The 20,346-nt window shown below is 44.2% G+C and overlaps 1 protein-coding gene across 3 annotated transcripts in view; it reads left to right on the top strand.

Moving 5' to 3' along the window:
- Nucleotides 1-20,346, top strand: part of Itgb5 (integrin subunit beta 5) — a 130,363-nt gene that overhangs the window by 58,175 nt on the left and 51,842 nt on the right. For all 3 annotated transcript variants that reach the window (XM_017800556.2, XM_008842974.3, XM_029568187.1), the window contains exons 6-9: nt 5,713-5,874; nt 7,100-7,195; nt 8,794-8,883; nt 17,303-17,437. In XM_017800556.2, coding sequence (XP_017656045.1) covers nt 5,713-5,874; nt 7,100-7,195; nt 8,794-8,883; nt 17,303-17,437 — 483 coding nt within the window. The remainder of the gene's footprint in view (nt 1-5,712; nt 5,875-7,099; nt 7,196-8,793; nt 8,884-17,302; nt 17,438-20,346) is intronic.

Below are 20,346 nucleotides of genomic sequence, written 5' to 3'. Positions count from 1 at the left end.
GGCGGAGAGAGACCTGGCAGTGAACTGGATACAGATCCAAGCAGCAGATTGGAGCTGCATGAACCGCAGTCCTGGCCAGATGCCGGATTCCTTTCGTGAGTCCAGTACACTTCCGTCCCACCCCCCCTTGACATTTTCATCAGAGAGCTGACCTCACCATGTTTAATGGCATCAGTTTTGTTTACATGTTGATTTTACTCATAGACACACAGAACAGTTTACCTAAATAAATAGCTCTTTAAAAAAAAACTTTTTAAACAAAGAGAACATCTTCAACATAAAAATTTAGAAAATACAAAGTAGCAAACAGGAGATAAATATCACCCATAACCTTCCAAGCCAAAGAAGATTGCGGTTCTGAATTATAGACATAGGCTAGAGTTTCAGCTCCATGGACATGCTGATGGCTGGTCACTGAGTATTTACCATATCTGGGGGCCAGAGCTGGCTGCTCCCTCTGTATCACTTTGTTTAATTCACTCAGTGGTTGTGTTTAGCAGTAGTTATTGTCTCCCTCCAATAGATGAGCAAGCAGAGATGGGCAAAACTTAAGGAAGGGACTCAAGGTCACACAGATAAAAAATGAAGCAGATACGAGGCTGGACCCAGATCTTCTAGTCGGCTGACCTCAGTCGTGCAACTGTTACCAAAGAAAAACAGTTTAAATGTGGCATTCCTAATCCCTCCTCTGACAATCAGCTTGCTTTTTTTTTCCATCTTTTTTGAGACAAGGTTTCCCTTTTCCCTGTTTCAGCTGGCCTGAAATTCACTATGTAGATCAGGCTGGCCTTGAACTCAGAGATCCACTGGCTTCTGCCTCTTGAGTGCTGGCATTAAATGTGTGCACCATCACACCTGGCTAAAACAAGCCTTTTTTGAAAAAAAAAAAAAAAAAAAAAAAAAAAAACTTCTTTCAAGTGTATGTAACATACATAAAGTACACTTTGAATGTGTAGAGTTCAATAAATTTTTTTTTTGGCTCTGTTTTTTCAAATAGTCTCACTACATATAACCCAGGCTGGCTTCAAACTTGTAATTCTCCTGCCTCGGCCTCCTGAGTGCTAGGATTATACATGTATACCACCATGCCTGGCTTGTTTGATAAAACTTGACATGCATATGCACTCAAGAGACGATCTTCAAAACGGGCGAGATGGCTCAGAGGTAAAGGGTCTTGCTGCCAAGCCTGACAACCTGAGTCCCACAGGTGGTGGAAGAGAACTGACTCCTACGAGTTGTCCTCTGACCTCCACACAGATGCTGTGACATATATGCATATATCGTGCCCCACCGCAATAAGTAAATAAAAATTTTTAAATGTAAAAAAATGTAAGATAGTGGCATTTTCTTTACTCCTGTGTATGCCTGTTGCTACGCTCTCCTGTATCACCCCAGGCAACCACAAATTGGCTGTCACTACACATTAAGCTGTAATTGCTAAAATGTTATATACACAGTCTGTAACTTTTTTCCTGGCCTGTTTCACTGTACACAGTTCTTCTGAGATTCTTCTGTGCTTTTGGGTGTGTCTGCTCATTCCTTCTAGGGCTGCATCGATATACAGTGGCTTCTTTAGCCATTGACCTGCTGGTGGCCTTTCTGATCGTTTCTAGTTTTTGCCCATTCTAAGACAGCTCTATAAATGTCAGTGATTTTGTCTTTAAAAAATTTATTATTTTTATTTTATGTGTATGAGTGTATTGCCTGCATGTATATAAGGGTACTGTGTGTATTCAGTGTACAAGGAGGCCAGAAGAGGGCATTGGATCCCCTGGAACTGGAGTTGCAGATGGTTGTTAGCTACCATGTGGGTGTTGGGAACTGAACCCAGGTCCTCAGCAAGAGTAGCCAGTGCTCTAACTGCTGAGCCTCTTCAGCCCCTGCCCCTGTTGTTTTGTTTTGAGGTAAAGTCTTACTGTGTAGTCCAGGCTGGCCTCAAACTCATGATCCTCTGCTTCAGCCTTCTGAGTGCTGGGATTACAAGTGTGTGCTACATGTCTGGCTTAAATTTTTTCCATTTTAATCACACAACAGAATCTGTTTGTGATTTTTAATTAGTGCAGTGTTTTGTTATAATTATTCCAGTTACTATGGAATGATTCATATCTCCTGTAACAATTGTACAGCCTCACTACTAAACAGTAAAAGAAGAGAAGGAATGTAAAAGTTACCACTTCATCCTTGAAGAGTGATTTAGAGTCCCATTTTACTATCTCTGATGTGCCAACTACTTAAAATATATACTATGTCTAAAGACGCAGCACCAGCCTTGTAAAGCAGACTCAGCTCCATTTCCCAAAGGAAGAGACCAAGGCAGAGAGAAGTGAGGGACTGTCACAGGCTCCATAGTTGGAGCAAAGTAGAGATCTGAACTCACTTTCCTCTGTCCCAAAGCTTGGACTCTGGCCCCTTGAATGTTCTATTTTGTAGTTCAGTTATTTCCTCGAAAATAAATACTAAAATCCCCTTGCCCAATAGTGTCCTTTGTTCCAAACATGGAATATAAAATTTAAGTCTTCAAAACAGCTCTACTAGCAAACAGACAGTAGGTCATTTATTTCTAATGTAAATATTGAAGGTCTTGTTGAATAATAAGTGTGTATCCTGACCTGTTCCTGCCATGTTCTGAGCCATGGTCATTGACACCATAGAGCCCACTTCAGAGAAAAATAGAGTTATAGTTGTTGTCGTTATTGTTATTATTATCATTAATATTTATTCTGTGGCGTGATTTCTAGATCAGATACAGCCTTTCATTCAACAAACATTGATTTTTTTTTTTTTTTTCGTCCAGCAGTCATGAGTTGCTGTAATGCCCTGGTCTCTTTTCTGAGCTCCCTTTACTGTACACATACAGACAGCTTCCTCTCTATGTATAATTGGATGGTTTAGCTTTGTGGGTGAAACACTGGCCATCTCAGTCTCTCGATAGTAGAACAGGCTGGTCACTTCATCTGCGCACTGGCTTGCTCAACTTTGGGATGGATGGCAATGTCTGCCCTACTTCATAGGGGTGGTAGTGAGGCTTGATGGAATCATGATGTGCTCCATAAATGAGAGGTGTTGTTCTGCCTGATACACACACGAGGGAACGAAAGCTTTGAGGTAATAAAGTGGCCAAGGGTACACAGGTCATTAGAAGTAGCAGCAAAATTCTTATGTCCATCTTAAAGCATTCAAGTTCCCTGATTGCCTTCCTTGCTCACCTAACCCCTCACCCCTCACTATCCCCATAAGACCATTGAGAAGGTGGCCGAGACTGAGAAAATCAAATAACAGCATTCAAGGCCCAGTCTTGCAGAAGTAGTACTTACATATTAAAAAGCATTTGGAAAATAATGGGAAAAAGGAAAGGAGGTTACTCATAATCCAATCCCAAACACATTGTGGAATGTTTCATTTCATTATATCCTGCCCCTTTAATACAGAGTTCTCTATGTTTTTTATATAGTTTATAATCACTATAAATACTGGACTGTTTCTGTTTTCACTGTGGCGTTTGTACATATTTTCATACTTTTTAGGAACATAATTTCTACATGGGTAGAGGGATTGTCTCAGTTTGCTTACCTGGTCCCATGTAATATATTCATATTATATGCTAATATACATCCATACTAATATATTCATGTCTCTCCCTGTTCTTACTACTGACAAAAACACTGCCAGGCATAATTTCATAGTACTCCTTGTAAAAGATTCCCCTAGAAAAGAATCACTGAGTTGATGGATAAATACTTAGCAAAGTTTTTTTTTTTAAAAGTCTGGTTTACTGAGGGATAATTTATGTAGTGTAAAATCCACTCTTTTTAAGGGTATTCATAAATACTCAGAAGGTGAAAAGTACCAGGCTAAGAATCAGAACATACCAGAACCCTGGAAGCCTCCCTGTGGCCTCTTCTGGTTCTGTCTAGAGGAGCTTGACGGGCTTCTGTGCTTTGACCAGCATGTCAGGGCTTAGCTGTGAGGGAGCTCCAGTATCTAAAATGTGTGGGTCTCTGTGCTGTGCTTCTTTCCCTTCTGTGTTTTTGCTCCTTCCTGGAATGCCCACTTCCTCTTCTGCCTCTTCCCTCATTTCTTCTTTATGTTCCTGGAAGGGTTCTCCTTCAAGGTCTTCCAGAGCAGCTTGAGTCTCATCTAAATTGGGAAGGCCTTCCACCCTCCTCAGCTCCCTGCCCTCTTCCTCCTCTCCTCCCTGGCGTCCATTAACACTGTATTTACCTTCATTAGCACCCTTGTGGCATGTTGTGGCTGCTGTTTTTATTTAAATGGGAGCTCTTTGAAGAGCTGGAACAAACTATTTTGAAGGCCTTCCAAGGGGCCTGGCATACTGTAGGAGATGAGTAGTTGCATATTGTATAAAAGTTATATAATAACTCCCCCTAAGGTGTCACCTTTTCCCATAGGAGGTCTCCTGGCCTTCAGTCTCCTCTAGCTTCTCATTCAACCTTCCTTGTTTTGTTTGTAGCAATTAGCTGACATTATACCTGGTTGTATCCATCACGGTGATGAATGAGAGAAAATGTGCCCCAACTCATCTGCCATCAAGAGAGTGATAGCTCTTCACCTGCGAAGTCTGTGAATTCCACCTCCTAGCTCCATATCAAATGTGTAATGGAGCCAATTTTTGGCAGTGTTTAATCCTTCCTATAGTCATCAGGATGCACTTTCACCACTAGTAAAAAGATGACCATGTATCTCAGTTTCTGTTGCTCTGTATCTGAGTCTCCTGGTTCCCAATGATAATTCCTGAGTGTTTTCTAATAATGTTGGGGCTACATGGCTGGGTATGAAAAGCACAGAGCTCTTCCCTAGCCATAGACTGTATTTAACTGAGCTTCAGTCTGAAGACCTGATAAATTCTATGTAGTGAATCAGGGAGAAAAGAGTTAATCTCTTGGTGCTGAACTGATTTAGTTTAGGATTGGAGTAGTTCACACCTACCAGTTCTTACCAGATTCTCAAAGGACAGAGTCATCTCTTGGTCATTTGAGTGCAGCATTGTGGTGAATGATTCCTATCTAACAGGGTCTGAAATGTTCACTTAACCATCATCTTATACAGTCCTAGTCAGAGGATACGATGAGGTAGTTGGTGTGGGTTCAAGCTTGTTCTGGTGGAGCTGAAATGGAAGTGTTGAAAGGTGTAGCCCTCAGATGCAATTGAGGCACAGGAAGAGGATGATGGCTGGAGTGGGGGGTCCAGGCTCATGGGCCTGTATGGGCAGAGGCTTGGAGATTTCTCTTTCTATCCAGGCCTCCCCATTTTAGGCTGGGTCTCTTCTGCACCTCTGTAGAAACCACCTCACTCGGGCTGGAGAGACAGCTCAGTGGTTAAGAACACTGACTATTCTTGCAGAAGACCCGGGTTCAAATCACAGCACCCACATGGCAGCTAACAACTGTCCGTAACTCCAGTTCCAGGGGATCCCAACAGTCTCTTCTCTCCTCTGTGGGCATTGCATGACACGGGTGTATGTACCTACATGCTGGCAATACATGCATACACATAAAATAAAAATAATAAATAAAATATTTAAAAAAAAAAAGAAACCACCTCACTCCCCATATTAAAGAAAGGGGCCACAGTGCTGTGGGAAGGACATGTCTGTAATTCAGACCTAGAGACTTAGAGCCGGCTGGTGTCTTCTGTGATGCCTCAGGGCAGGCTCGGGTAGGAAGGCTGTAACACCCTCCGCTTTTTGTCTTTCAGGAAAAGATTGGCTGGCGAAAGGATGCACTGCACCTGCTGGTTTTCACCACAGATGATGTACCCCACATTGCCCTGGATGGAAAGCTAGGGGGCCTGGTGCAGCCCCACGATGGCCAGTGCCACCTGAATGAAGCCAATGAATACATCGCATCTGACCAAATGGTAAGGTCTGGGAGGGCTCTGGATGCCTCTCCTTGGGACCCTATGGCCAGTCCTACCAGCCTTTGAAACCCTAGCCCACAGTACGTGCTGATGTTCTGATCCATTCTGGTTTGAGTTTCATTCATTATTATATCTTCTCAGACTGGGTTTTCAGAACTTCTTGTTAATTTAGAACACTTCTCAGGGATTTCTGTAGCTGGTTCATCTTTGCACCATGGTATAACTAAATAGGGGAGGTTTTATTAGAGGAAGAGGTGACATGGGAGCCAAGTGGTTCTCATGGGGCGGTGATCTTAAGGGAGGGTGAGACCTGTTTTCCTAAAGAGGTCACAACTGGGATAGAAGTTATAGGGCAACACTTCTTGACCTCTACAAATGGGCTCCTTGAGACAGTGAATGCCCTGTAGGTAACAGAAGTGGGTGCCTATTGTGCATGGAATGGGAAACATACCTGACAAACAGCGCCAACAGTTACCAAGGTCTTGCCACATTTACCATGCAAACATTTTTGGAAATGTATACATTCTTCTTTCCCGAATCCGTTTTGGTATTTGGCCAGAGAGGAGTGCTTCCCAGTTTTCTTTTCAGGACAAGCAAAGAAAACTTTAACTTTAAGAGGTGAATATCTAAGCCTTTCAAATTACCCAGGAATGAGGAAGTCTGAAGAAAGGACTTCTAGGACCTGACCTGATGGTGACCCCTCATTAGGAGTCCTTTAAATAGTTAAAGACCTTGTTAAACTACCCCTTGACCTTCCTTTCCCCTTGCTTGGATCCCTTCCTACCACAATAGCCCATCGTGGTCCAGAGAGCAGCAGGCTTCTCTGACTGTTCTGAGCCATGAGCAGGACCTGCCATAAACATTGGTGGCTGGACTGTTAGGTGCAGGAAAAAGAGAACAGGGCAAGAGCAGACAGGGAAGAGAGGAAGGCTAGCAGGTGCTGATGGCAGATAGTAGGATGTGTGCTATTCTTCTGGAGCCCTTACTTTCTCCATCCCTGCTGAAAGGATGGAGATAACAGACCGTGCCTGGAGATGCCCCAGTCCTCACCCCCACACTTCTAGGGTTTTTGGTGAGCACCTAAGGACCCTTTTCATGAGGATCTCCTCCTATAGCCTGTCAGCCCAGGAGCTTTTTGTGACAAGTGCTACGGGTGTGCTGGAGCACAAGCTGGTGTCACAGCTGGTTGGAAGTGTTACACCCATGACTTTTGCCTTGACCTTAGGACTATCCATCCCTTGCCTTGCTTGGAGAGAAGTTGGCAGAGAACAATATCAACCTCATCTTTGCAGTTACGAAAAACCACTATATGCTCTACAAGGTATGCTTGGTGGGAAAGAGGGGGCTGGCAGCCTGATCTGGGGCTCATTCTGACCCTAACGCCAGTTGGAGATTAGAATGGGGTAGGGAGTGTTCATGGCCCTGCTCTGTATAGGGGGCAGTCACAGGAGGGGAGGAATATAACTCTGTCTGACTGGACTTGGAAATAAGAGCACTAGGGAAACTCTTGAACATTCATACAGCCATGACTGTTTTCACTAGGAGTTTAAACTTACAGTATCTAATTTGATTCAGAGGAAAACCTTGAAAATAGTATGAATTACCATTTTCAGAAGATGAAATGGAAACACACAGGGGACTATTCCAATAGAGAAGGAAAATATAAGGAAATGGACATTGAGGCAGCCTGCATGGCCAACCCCGTACTCCAGTTGTATGCCTTCCTGCAGAGGGCAGGAGGCCAGGAGTGGCCTGGTACAGAGGTTCACCCCCAAAAGAGTCAGCTAAATGAAGAGAGCAGTGTATACCAGGTTGTCCCATGGGCCTCTGCTCTATAATCACAAGTGAGCTGCATGTTGAATGCAAAACTTCCTTAGGTTGGCTGGAGAAATGCTTCAGTGGTTAAAAACACTTGCTGCTCTTGCAGAGGACCTGAGTTTGGTTCTCAGTACTCATGTCTGGAGGCTCACAACCACCTGTAACTCCAGGGAATTTGGCACCCTCTTCTGGCCTCTGCAGGCACTGTATTTATATGTGTACATATACACATAAATAAATAAGAAAATAAATCTTTAAAAAAAACCCACAAACCTCCTTAGAGAATGATAGGGGAAGACACTCGGAATCAAAGAACTGTTGTCTGGTTGTGTCTTGAAGGCGTCTGCCTGAGATTATCATTGGTGAAAAAGCCGCCTGGGTCTTCCTGAGTTCTTGGTCTTCTTTGAGCTTGAGTCTTTTTTAGATGATGAAATGGAAAGACATTTATCATCTTGTTTGGTGGGGGTTTACAGGTTAAAACCTGTCCACTACAAAATGCATTTTTAGAAGAATTAATTGCACGTACTATATTGGGCTTTGAGATGTTTCTTGAGAGAAGAAACCCTACTTGGCTTCAGTCCTTCCTCAGAGTGAGGAGACCTGTGAAAGCTAACGGCAGTGGATAGTCTGTCTCATTGTAAGAGCAGCACGCAGGAACTGTGCTGATGGAAAGGGCAAGCTACTGGCTTCATCCCAGGACCTTACTTGTGTACATAGGTCCTGGGGAAGGCATCCTTTATATCTTAGCTCCCTACTGAGAGCAGGGGAAAGTGGCCCTTTGTACTCCTTAAGAGCAGAAGCTGGGCCTGGGATTACCTGTGTAGAGCAGGAGTGATGGCTAGAGAATCCTACCGGGCAAGGTGACCTTAGAGGATGGATAGAAGGGAGGAGTCTCCAAGACTGCTCAGTCACTGTCAGCCCCTCCCTCCTTCCACAGCCCACTGTAGCTACTCTTCCTCACACCCGGTCTTGCCTCTCAAGCATGTGGTGTGGTGAGTGGTGGAGCATTGTACTGGCCCTTGCCTCTTATCCACAGAGCATCGTTCACTCTGATAGGATAGAAGCAAAATGGTCTGACTTTTTTTTCTTTTTTTTTCCAAGAATTTTACAGCCTTGATACCTGGAACCACAGTGGAGATTTTGCATGGAGACTCCAAAAATATTATTCAACTGATTATCAATGCATACAGTGTAAGTCACCTACCTCCTCCATCCCAACCCATCCCACCGAGCCCTGGGAGTTGATGTGGGTTAGGGTAGGGGCTTAGCTTTGTTCCCAGCCCTTCAACTGGGGGAACCCTAGTACTTGGAGTCAGACCAGTCCTGCGCTTAGACTCTTGTGCCTCCATGTCCTAAAGATAAGGAATTGGGCAGCAGGGAGGATTTCTGGGTAGCTGCCCCTCATGTCCCCCCTCATTTTCTGCTGTAATTTGGTCTCCTCACAAACCATGCCTTACCTTTTCTTTCCTGGAACTTTCTGCTGAAATCAAAGACTTCTCTCATGTCTTCCTGAACAGTATTGTCTTCTTTTTATCTCTGACCTTTAATTCCTCACCACACCTAGTGGCTCCTCAGAGACCAGGGCCAGTGAGACAAGGTTTCCAAATTAACTTGTACTTTAGTGGTTTTCAAACTCCAGAGTGAATTTCCTATTTGGCAAGAGGACTGTTATATCCAGTTATGTGGGCACAGCAGGTGCCGAAATAATAGCGAGAGGACGGGGACTGCCAGCCTCTCTTTCCCTGGACTGCTCCTCACTGTGAGCCTGTTGGGTCTCAAGCTCTGGATCCTGAACTAAAGGAATCAAAATAAGTCAGACCCCCTGCCCAGTGCATTCCTCCCTTCCCACTGAAGCTGTCAGAGCCTGGAGATCCCACAGGGCAGAGGGGTTACTGCTGTGGTCTTACTCTTATGAGCTGGTGACCATAGCTTGTCTCCTAATGAGTCAAGGCCATTTGGGGAAGCCATGATTGAAGAGTGGTCTGGCCTGGGCTCTGTGGGATGGTGTGAGGACATCCTTCTGGGTTTCTGTGAAGGAGCCACTTCCCTGCATTTCCATGCTCAACTAGTTCCTGGTTCAGAGTGTAAACTCCTGGGGGTTTTATCAGCATTTTCTGGTAAAGGCCTGGCTCTCTGTTCCTGTGGCTTTGATAAAGAGGGCATACTAGCCAGGTGATGGATGGTACATGCCTGTGATCTCAGCACTTGAGAGCTAGGCAGGATGATTGTGAGTTCAAGGCCAGCCTAGACTAAACAGCAAGACCTTGTCTTATGGGGTCTCTCCCTCCCCTCTTGGGTCGTTGGCCACCGATCCACGAGAACAAAGGGGGCAGAAGCGACAAACGGGGTCAGGATGGCCAGTGAGCACTGACAGAAGAAAGCCCTTCCGGGGAGGCAGATTCAGTGATACAACTCCAGACTCAGTAAAACAGCTCCAGATTCAGCGAAACAGCTCCGTTTATTCAGTGGGGGTTAGGGAAAATATAGTATGGAGGCAGTAGCCAATGCTTCAGCTGATAGGTGTTCATAGTATGCTCTATTTACAAGTGGTAGCAGCATCCTATCATCTGACTATGGGGCAATGCCTAATTATCATATAGAAAAAACCTGGGGGTAGTTTTTACTCCAGGTAACTATACCAAAGGTCATGTTCCAAATAAGGTCAGGCATCTGTGCTTGGTGGCACTTCCCAGGTAAATCAGGCAGAGAGCAGGAGGCCCCCCACTGAGAAAGGGAGCCCTTCCATATAGCGCCGAGCCCCTTAGAGCTATCCGGACATGGAGGACTATAACCCTAGCAGCAGAGTCCCCCAACATTGTGTAAAAACTAAATTAATGAAATAAACAAAAAGGAGACAGGCAGTGTTGCTCAGTGGTAGAGTACTTGCCTAGCATGAGTGAGCTCCCTGGTTCTATCCCAAATACATACAATGAAAAAGGTGTAAAATTCTTTTTTAAAAAAAGGGGGCTGGAGAGATGGCTCAGCAGTTAAGAACACTGACTGTTCTTGCAGAGGACCCAGGTTCAAATCCTATCATCCACATGGCAGCTAACAACTGTCTATAACTCCAGTTCCAGGGGATCTGACAGCCTCTTCTGTCCTCCTTGGGCATTGCACAACATGGGTGCACTTACCTGCATGCAGGCAATACATGCATACATATAAAATGAAAATAATAAATAAAAAATATTTTAAAAAAGCAAAAGGTGTGACGCTGTGTAGCTCTGTAGAACCCATCAGTATTCCATGTGGCTGAGTGTTCCGGATGCCCGTGCTCCTGAATGGGACCAGTCAAACGTGATGGGATCTCCTAAATGCTTAGGGGTGTTCTTTCTGAGGTATGTAGCATTGGCCTGGATCAGGAGTTGTACATAGGAAGTTGTTTTCTTAAAGGAAATCCAGGAATTTGGGGGTCTAGGAGCAAGGAGAGCAATGGGAAGCCCACTTTGCCCCTGAGAAATTGGGATTGGGGATGATTGGGAAAAATGATCTTTCCAGGTCAGAGATGCAGTTGGAACTGGACTGGATCCCCCTTCCCTGAGAAACAGTGGGTCCCTTGTATCAGTGCTTGCCTTCCTAAATTACACTGGCTCCTGCAGGAAACAGTATAGTTTGATGTTTTGGTACATGCACACCTGTGAAAGTATCCCTTCATCAATGCGTTGAATATGCCCATCCCTTCCCAAGTTGTGAACCTCAGCAGTTCCCTACACTTCACTCTTTGGTCAACATTATAAATGAGATTAAATACAGAAATGTGAAACTGACGGGTATTTGCAGCAAAGTCTAGTTGGTTGCAGCCGTGCTGTGAATATGCTGGTCCTCTTGTCAGTTGGGACCTGTGGTACTGTGAAAAGGAAGTGTGTACTAATCTCCACCTCTGGTTCCCGACACAGAACCCTGAAATCCCTGTACATTAGGAGCACTGGGGGACTCCCCTGTCCTGACTTTTGGTCTTTGTTCTGGTTCTGAAGCTTCTCAGATCTCTCATTTCCTGAGTGATAGCCTCTTTTGCTTAAATGAGATGACTCTTGGTGACTTCCTGGATAACTTTTGTGTGAGACAAATCACTAGTAAGACCAAGGCATGACAAGGGGGCTGAAACTTTCAGTATCGCTCTTGACCTCCCAGGAGGAGAGCTGACAAAGGTTGAATTGACCACCAATAGCCAGTAAGTTCATCAGTCTTGCCCATATAAAACCACCACTAAAAATTCAAAAGTTCTGGGTGCAGAGAGCTGGATTGCTGAATACGTGCGGGTGTGTGGGGATGTACCAGGAAGGGCATCAGAGTTTCGCACTACTCCTGCGTAAATTGCTTCGTGCATCTCTTCCATCTGGCTGTTGATCTCTACCGTTTATTATAGCCTTTATTAATATACCAGTAGATATAAATAAGGTATTGCCTGCCCTGCTTTTTTTTTCTTTAGAGCATCCTAGCAAAGTCATTGAACCCAAAGAGGGCATGATAGGAACTGCAATTTCTAGCTGGTCATAAAGGTGAGTGATAATCTACCAGACTGGCAACTGGCATCAGAAGGACGGCTGTGATCCTCTGTGACTGAGTCCTCAACCAATAGGATCTGACATTATCTCTACATAGACAGTATCAGAATAAGGTCGGATTAGAGGATGTCCAGGTACTTTTCCATGGACAGCTGCTTTGTGGAGGGGCAAGGGGAAGGAAGATTCCCACCCACCCCTCTGATGTCAACACTGTATGTTGAGTAGTGTGTAAGATTACCCATCTTCCTACTGCGGCCTCTCTGGCCAATGGGAAGCCTGCGGGGCTTCAGCTCCTTGTGCTTTTTCTGGCTTTGAGCCTACACAGATCTCTTACAGAGGTGAGTGCTGGGCAGCAGGAGAGGCTCTCAGCAGCTTTGGCTAGCCTTCCCTTTACACACCACCAGGGTCCAGTTGTGGTTCTGCCTGCTGGTTGCATTTCCGGTGTTACCTTGGTTTGTGGTGGATTTCTTAAGTCAGACAACATATGATGGTATGTGGGTGCTGACTTTTGTTTCCCTGGATGCTGGCAGTCAATCTCTGGGGACATTGTGGAAGATTCTTGTCAGAGCATATGCAACAGATGAAATGGCTGTGGTCTTTGGCCCAGTCTCAGAAGGAAGAGAGCAAATGTGAAGGCACTGTTTAATGTGACATCTGGTGGAATCAGTCTGTTTTGTGTGTGTCTTTTGTAATGTGGAATTGTCAGCTCTTGGATTTACACCCTTTTTCTAACTGTGCTAAATTCTTCAGTGTGAAAAGTTACTCTGCCCAAGGCTGTTTGGCAGTGTGGAATCTTTTGCACAGATTAATGCTGTGGGAGATTCTCTTCCAGAGCTCAGCCCTGCATCGTGCCATGCTTATGAAGAGAGGGAGATACTCACAGGCAGACAGAAATCACAGAACAGGATGAGCTGCAACATTCTAGCATAGTATGTGGAGGGTGACCTCAAAGCCCATGGTGTATTTTACCCTAGAAGAGCACATGTTTCTCTTTTGGTTGTTGCCATAAAGTCTGCTCCACAGCCTCTCTTCCCCCACAGCTGGCCTGACTTAAAGCACTTGCAGATGTGACCTAACCTGACATCGGGTATGTAATAGAATAGCATTTAAACGTCTGACATTTCTTGACATTGTCTCCTTTTCTAGCATGGGGAGTAAGAAATCATCTTCAGAGGCAAACCTGGTAGCAATTCAGTGAATTTCAGGAGTGGAGTCACACGTGAACCTCTTCATTCATAAGAATTGATTCCTGTGCCTTTGATCTTTTGCTGTGTCTTGTACTTCATTCATTTTGACAACAAATGCATTGTAATGGGCTAATGGTGTCTGGCGTCTATGACACATGGCAGCAGGATATTGAAACCCAGTCCTGACTTCTCAGAGTCCTTGGTGTTTGGAGGAAACTGACCCTTACAGCCATGGGACAACTTGGTGATTCACATTTTGCAAAGTCAGTGGGTCCTTAAGAAAGAAGCCTTTGGGTGTAGGATTAGAATGTGCTCTGGAGGGGAGGGTGAGGGCCTGCTTCTGCTCCTGCCTGCCTTAGCAGTGGAGATTTGGCTTCCACTGAATCTTTAGGATTCCTGCCACTTGAAACATGGGAAGAGTTTCTGATTCCAGAGACTCTGTGGCAAGCAGAGGGAGCACAGGCTTAGGGCCTTCCAGCCTGAACAGAACATAGGCTTCCATTTCTGCCATGCAGTTATAGGTCTCTAGCCCTAGTGCTCTCTCTCTGCCACACCCCTCACTGACCCTACTAAGTGGCAGGTTGGAGGGTCTTGATGGTCAAGTATTGATGCTTGCCTCTCCCCATATATCTTTTGGGGTTTTTCTTAAGATTTCTATTTATGTGCATGTGTATACATCTTCCTGTGTATATGTACATGTATGTGCGGTATCAGCAGAAGACAGAGAGGGCTCTGGATCCCCTGGAACTCAAGTTATAGGCAGTGTGTGTGTGTGTGTATGTGTGTGTGTGTGTGTTGTTGTATGTATGTATGATATGTGAGCTGTCCAGGATGTGAGCTGGGACCCAAACTCCAGTCCTCATCAAGCACTGAGCCATCTCTCCAGCCCTTCTTCCCATATATTTCAACTGACTATTCTCAAATAAATTTTTTAAACAGCTGAAATCTACTGAATTTTATTATTATATATTGCCTTAGCTCATTTCATACTTCTTTATAAATGTGTATGTGTGTGTAATATTTACCTTTTCTTAAAATAATTAATCTTCCTCTCTTTAGCCCAAGCCCCTTAGTGTAACCACAATTAAAAGCATCCATCTTTCCATCCATTCATCAAACAAGGGCTTGTGCTAAGTCCCAGAGAGATATGTGATATGATTGTGGAGTTCACGACACAGCGGGGAGACAGATCTGTAAATACAAATCACATTCAGTAGGAATGTGCTGTGTGTGATAAGTGGCACTTTTGTGACCTTTGGCCAGTAAAGGCTGACGCTCTCCAGAGGAAGTGGGCTTAAGAGGGATGGTATTTTTAGAGTGGTAGAAGTGCTTAGACACTGTTACAAAGAGAGAGACTATTTTTTGCAGCATATTTTCAATAAGCTGTTAATTTGGAAAACTGCATATTTCACTTATTCAAGTTTAGCAGCACATGCTCAGCAGAGAGAGAGAGAGAGGCACTTTGGTCCACTGTTTTGCTCACAGCCATGCTGTCATGGAGCAGCTTGATTCCGTGGGTCTTCTCGGGGTATGTATGTCCTGCAGCACTAAATTCAAGCCAGTGACTTGATTTGGCTTTAGTTTCTAAAGCAATGAGATTATTAAGGCAAATTGTGTGGAGATGTGTGTGTGTGTGTGTGTGTGTGTGTGTGTGTGTGTGTGTGTGTATGTGTGTGTGTGTGTCTATGTATGATATACATGTATGTTAGATACTCAGGTATATTAGTTAAGGGCAGTTTTTAAAAACCAAGAGGCATATAAAAAACACTGTTCAAACTTTTTATAAACTAAATACACCTAAGTATCTAACATCCAGGTGAAAACACTGATCAAAGCTCAGCTTGTTGGCTTATGCCTGTAATGTTGTCACTTGGGAGCCTGAGCAGGAGGATTACAGAGTTCAAGGCCAACATGGGCTACATAACAAGATTCTGTCTCAAAAACAAAAACAGCCTCCTCACATACAAAAAATACAGCCACAAAACCACATTGCCAGCACTGGTAATTCTCTCTTAAGGAGTCTTCCGTCACTATCCCCCCAGGGTAACCATGAGTTTTTCCTATTTTTGAATTTCACATACAATCATTCATCACTTAATGACACGGATGCATTATGAGAAATATGTCCTCAGGCAGTTTCATCACTGTGCACACAGAGTACACAGTATTTATAGAGATGGTGTGACATTTACTTTCCTCAGCTGTCTGGTGTTGTCTTTGTTCCTAGGCTACAAACTTGTATTGTAACACAATGGTGGGCATTTGTGTGTCTCAGCATATAGACATTATGATAAAAGTACTGAGTGATAGGAAATGTTGAGCTCTTACCTTATGCCACCATTGTATTTATTATCTACTGTGGATCAAAAATATTTTTCTTAAGAGTTTATTATTTTTTAATGTATGTATGTCTACTTGCTGAGTTTATGTACATCGTGTATGTGCAGGTGCCCATGGAGACCAGAGGCTGTTGGATCCTCTGGAGCTGGAATTGCATGTGGTTGTGAGCTACCTGGTATGGGTGGTGAGAACTGAACATGGGCCCTCTGGAAGAGCAGTAAGTGCTCTTCTACCAAAAAGTCTTTTTAAGAGAATAAATACAGCTCCACATGGTGGTGCACACCTTTAATGTGTCTCAGGAGGCAGAGACACATTATTTATTTATTTATTCATTTAATAAATGAGTGTTATGCTTGCATGTATGTAAGCGCATCTGTGTCATACAGTGCCTGCAGAGGCCAGAAGAGAGAGTCGGATCCCCTAGAACTGGAGTTATGGACAGTTGTTAGCCACCATGTGGGTACTGGGATTTGAACCCAGGTCCTCCGCAAGAGCAGCTAGTGCTCTTAACTGCTGAGCCATCTCTCCAGCTCCTGTCTAACTTCTTTTGAGTGACATTATATTCATCAGTGACATTACAGTCAACACAGCTATATTTTTGTTTATTGTCAGTGCTGTGAGGTATTCTGCTATGTGGACATACCAGCTCATTTGAAATCTGGTCTACTATCAATAGGCTTTTGGTTGGGACCCAGAATCTAGCTCTTGCAAACTGTGCTGCTGTAGACATTCTTGCCCATGTCTTTGTGACACACACATTCTATTGCGTCTGATCTCAGGTGAGCTAGGACCACTTTTGGTCTGAGTTTTAGAAGGTATTGGCTGCTGCTTTTCCACAGGCCCATACTGACTTCCACTCCAGCCAGCAGTGTGTGAGGGCCCCAGTTGCTCCACATCCCTTCCAATGCATGCTACTTTCAGTCTTTCTTTTTTTTTTCTGTTCTGACATATAATTTTGACTTGTTTCATTCAATGTCTTTAGAACCTAGTCCACACAGAAGAGTGGATTCTCTCATAATGTCATTTCAAACTCACAAATGAGGACCTCAGCTGATAAGGGGATAGGCTTGAGTATAAAGAAAGGGGGAGTGAATCCTGGAGAATGTGCCTGCTGAACTGGTTTTGTAAGGAGCTAGCCAAGGGGAAGACAAGGGAAGAGCCACCGGGCAAAGGGATGTTGTCCTGGGTGTGCCTGCATGCATGAATATGTACATGTGTACACCCAAAACCCTGAGAGCATGTGGCCAGACTTCAGGAGCTGTATGCCTGATGCTGAGGATGGGGATGAGAGGTGGCTCTAGAGAGGCAAGCAGGAGACAGGGCAAGACCCTGAGGGAGATAGCATTACTTGGCAGATGGAGCATTGGCAACCATTCTAGAAGGGACCTCAAGCCCAAGATGGTGTGTAGGTGTCGGGGAAAGGAATGAGAGAGGGCAGGGCCCGAAGCCTGCTGTCGCTTCCTTGGCTTGAGCCTCCTGAGTTAGAAGAAACCATGTGGATATCAGCAAACTAGTGCGGAGAGCATCTTACTACAGCCTTAACTAAGTACTGTGGGCTTCATTTTCTCCTGTGTTCAGAGCATCCGGTCTAAGGTGGAACTGTCAGTCTGGGATCAACCTGAGGATCTTAATCTCTTCTTCACTGCTACTTGCCAAGATGGTGTATCCTACCCTGGTCAGAGGAAGTGTGAGGGTCTGAAGATTGGGGAAACGGTAAGTGCTCACCCCTAGTTTGTATGAGTTCTTGTTAGCCTGCGTCCTTAGGCTTTAATTCTCATAACTTTTATGCCTTACTAGCATCCTCTAGGAGTTTGTGTTCTGCCCTGTAGCTCATCCTTCCAAACTACTATGCATTTTGTGTGTTCAAAGTTCCATGTGGTCTGGTTACAGAGCTCCAGTCCACAGACCCCTCCATGTACTGCACCTAAGGCTTCCTGGTTGACACTGTGCCCTTGGTGTTTCAGCCATTAATGTCTTAGTTTGACAGAGATGCAATCAGGTGGAAGAGTACAGACAGGAATTTAGGAGACCTGGCTTTCCTCCCTGGACTTCTGCAATTTCCTCTGTATCTCACATAATCTGACCTCCCACTTTTCCTTTCTGAAAAAGATGAAGATAAAGACAGTCATCTACCTGTTTTGATTTGATGAGATGAAATGGATAACTTGTGGCCACAAAGGGAACAGATGCCCACCAGACAATGGGTATAAATGATGTATGTAAAAATATATAGTCATAAGCTGGGCACAGTGGCACATGCCTATAATCCTGACAGGAATTGAAATGCTAAAGCAGGAATACTGCTTTCAAGTATAACCTGATCTACTTGGGGGAGAATCTGTCTTTAAAAAAAAAAAAAAGTGTAGCTGATGCTAAGCCAAAGATTGAGGAATGAGAGCAGGAATGAGTTTTTATGGATAGTGAGAGCACACAGGTGCCCATGTTGACACAGAGGCCACAGATGGTGATGGAGGATTGTCCACATACTTGCTAGAGGTCTGCTGTTAGAAACAGACTATACCAGAGGACATTCCTAGTATGCTTTGATGGCCATTCCAGTGTTCAGAAAATAGACTGAGGGAAGGCTCTCTTTCATACTGAAAAGTATCTGGTTAGAAACAACTTTATCGTCTGGGCACTAAGGGCCAATGTGGGGATAAGTTGACTTTACCCCTGGCTCAAGGAGACACGGGAATAGGTGCCTGACTGCTTAGACCTAGCAGGGACCTTCTGGGATCGTCTCTCCTCCCAGCCCACTTCTTATAGTGGCCCTTCACCCACTTCATACCACACAGGTAAACTTCCCACCCATTCCAAATCCCACTGTGGTGCCTTGTCACCAAACAAGTTCAAAATATGGTATGGAAGGTGGGCAAACAGAGAACTCTAATGACTGGGAAATAAAATCCTTTGCTGAGACAGATTTTCCAAGTATATTTTGCTTTTAACAACTAGAAAAAGTCAAGTTGTCAGGTAAGCCATTACAAATGATTGTTTATGTCACTTAACTCAGAAGGGATTCAAAGAACATATGATGAGACTGTAACAGACTCCCATTCCATCTTCCTATTTATGCAAAGAAATTTTTGTGTTTAAATCTCTACAGAAAAAATAGAAATGTGATTAGTGATAATCCCTGTCTTGTTTAGCAGTAATATTAGTGCACATAAATTTCAGGTGTTTCTTTTCCCAATAGACAATTTAAATAAAACTGAATTTAATAACTATTAAAAGTTGTATTATATTGTTTGGATCAATTATAATGGTTGCTTAATCAAGGTGAACTAAAAACAAAACCAGCCACCTTTAATCCCAGCATTCAGAAGGCAAAGGCAGGTGGATCTCTGTGAGTTTGAGGCCAGCCTGGTCTACGTAGTGAGTTCTAGGCAAGTCAGGGCTACAGAGTGAGATTCTGAATCAAAGAAAAGAAACAAGCCTTGAAGTTAAGAAGTTTAAAGAGACAGTGGGGCCAATGAGGTGACTCAGTGGTTAAAGGCATTTGTTGCCAAAGCCTGACAGTAACTTGAGTCCAATCCCCAGAACCCATGGTGGAAGGAAGGAACCGACACCCACAAGTTGTCCTTGAACCTCTACACATGTGCTGTGGTGTGAGTGCACCCCCTCAAATAATAAATAAGTGCAAAAACAAAACAGACATTCGTGAAAATGGCAGGAGGCAGGCGGCAATAACCAGAAGAACATGTGGATTGTGTGGATCTGTGAGGGAACAAGCAGCACACTGTGTAGATTTGTGACGGGATGAGTGGTGCGCTGTGTCAGGAAAGCTGAAGAAAGACACATGAGCACATCACAAAGAGCCCTGCTTGAGAAATGGTTACACAGCAAAGAGCTGGGACGGGGTCAGTGCCTAAGCAAGGACACGCTATACACACAAGGTGCCCTGGTTTCAGGAAGGCTCTTGACGGACTCTAATGACATCCTAAGAATAAGACAAACAATGTGGGTTGGTGACAGCAGTCAGGCAGATTTGTAGCTCAGTAAACATGCTTTCTACAAGGGAGGGCTTGGCCGCAGGTCAGACTCCTCTTGTCTGCTTGTGCTTACTTACCATGGGTTTGTGTCGAACTCCTGGAAGGCCACAGTACTGGAGAAAACAACTTATCCTATGAAACAGGGAAAACTAAGATTTAAAAATATTTTTAAATACTTTAGACATTTTTGGCCTTTGGAACATAGTACGTTGCTAAGAGGCCCAAGGACATTTTGACTTTTAGCCAAGAAACTGGCTACTTTTCTTTGGGGTCTTTTTTACCCTAACTGCCTAGCCAATTCCTACTTCCTATTCTTATCATGCCATCTTCTGAAGAGGTTACCCAAATTGCTGATAGGGAATCGGGACGCAGGCCGCTCTAGCTTCTTCCATGCTGAACAGGGATGCAGGGTGAGGCAATTGGGGTACCCCTTTAGTGGGTCTATCTAAAAGACTCCCAACTTGCATAACTCTTATCTGTAGGGTGAAAAGAAAGGCCTTGACTAGTGAATAGGGGATGTGAAGGAGAAGTAAAGGCAAGAGTAGTTAGCATTACAAGTTCTAGACAGGGAACCAGAAGAAAGTCAGAACAGGGCAAATTTCAAATGTTCACAAAAGTATTTGGGAGCTC

Source organism: Nannospalax galili, unplaced genomic scaffold (genome assembly GCF_000622305.1).
Source record: "Nannospalax galili isolate Female #2095 unplaced genomic scaffold, S.galili_v1.0 scaffold18, whole genome shotgun sequence".
NCBI lineage: Eukaryota > Metazoa > Chordata > Mammalia > Rodentia > Spalacidae > Nannospalax > Nannospalax galili.
This window is presented reverse-complemented; position numbering and strand designations above follow the sequence as displayed.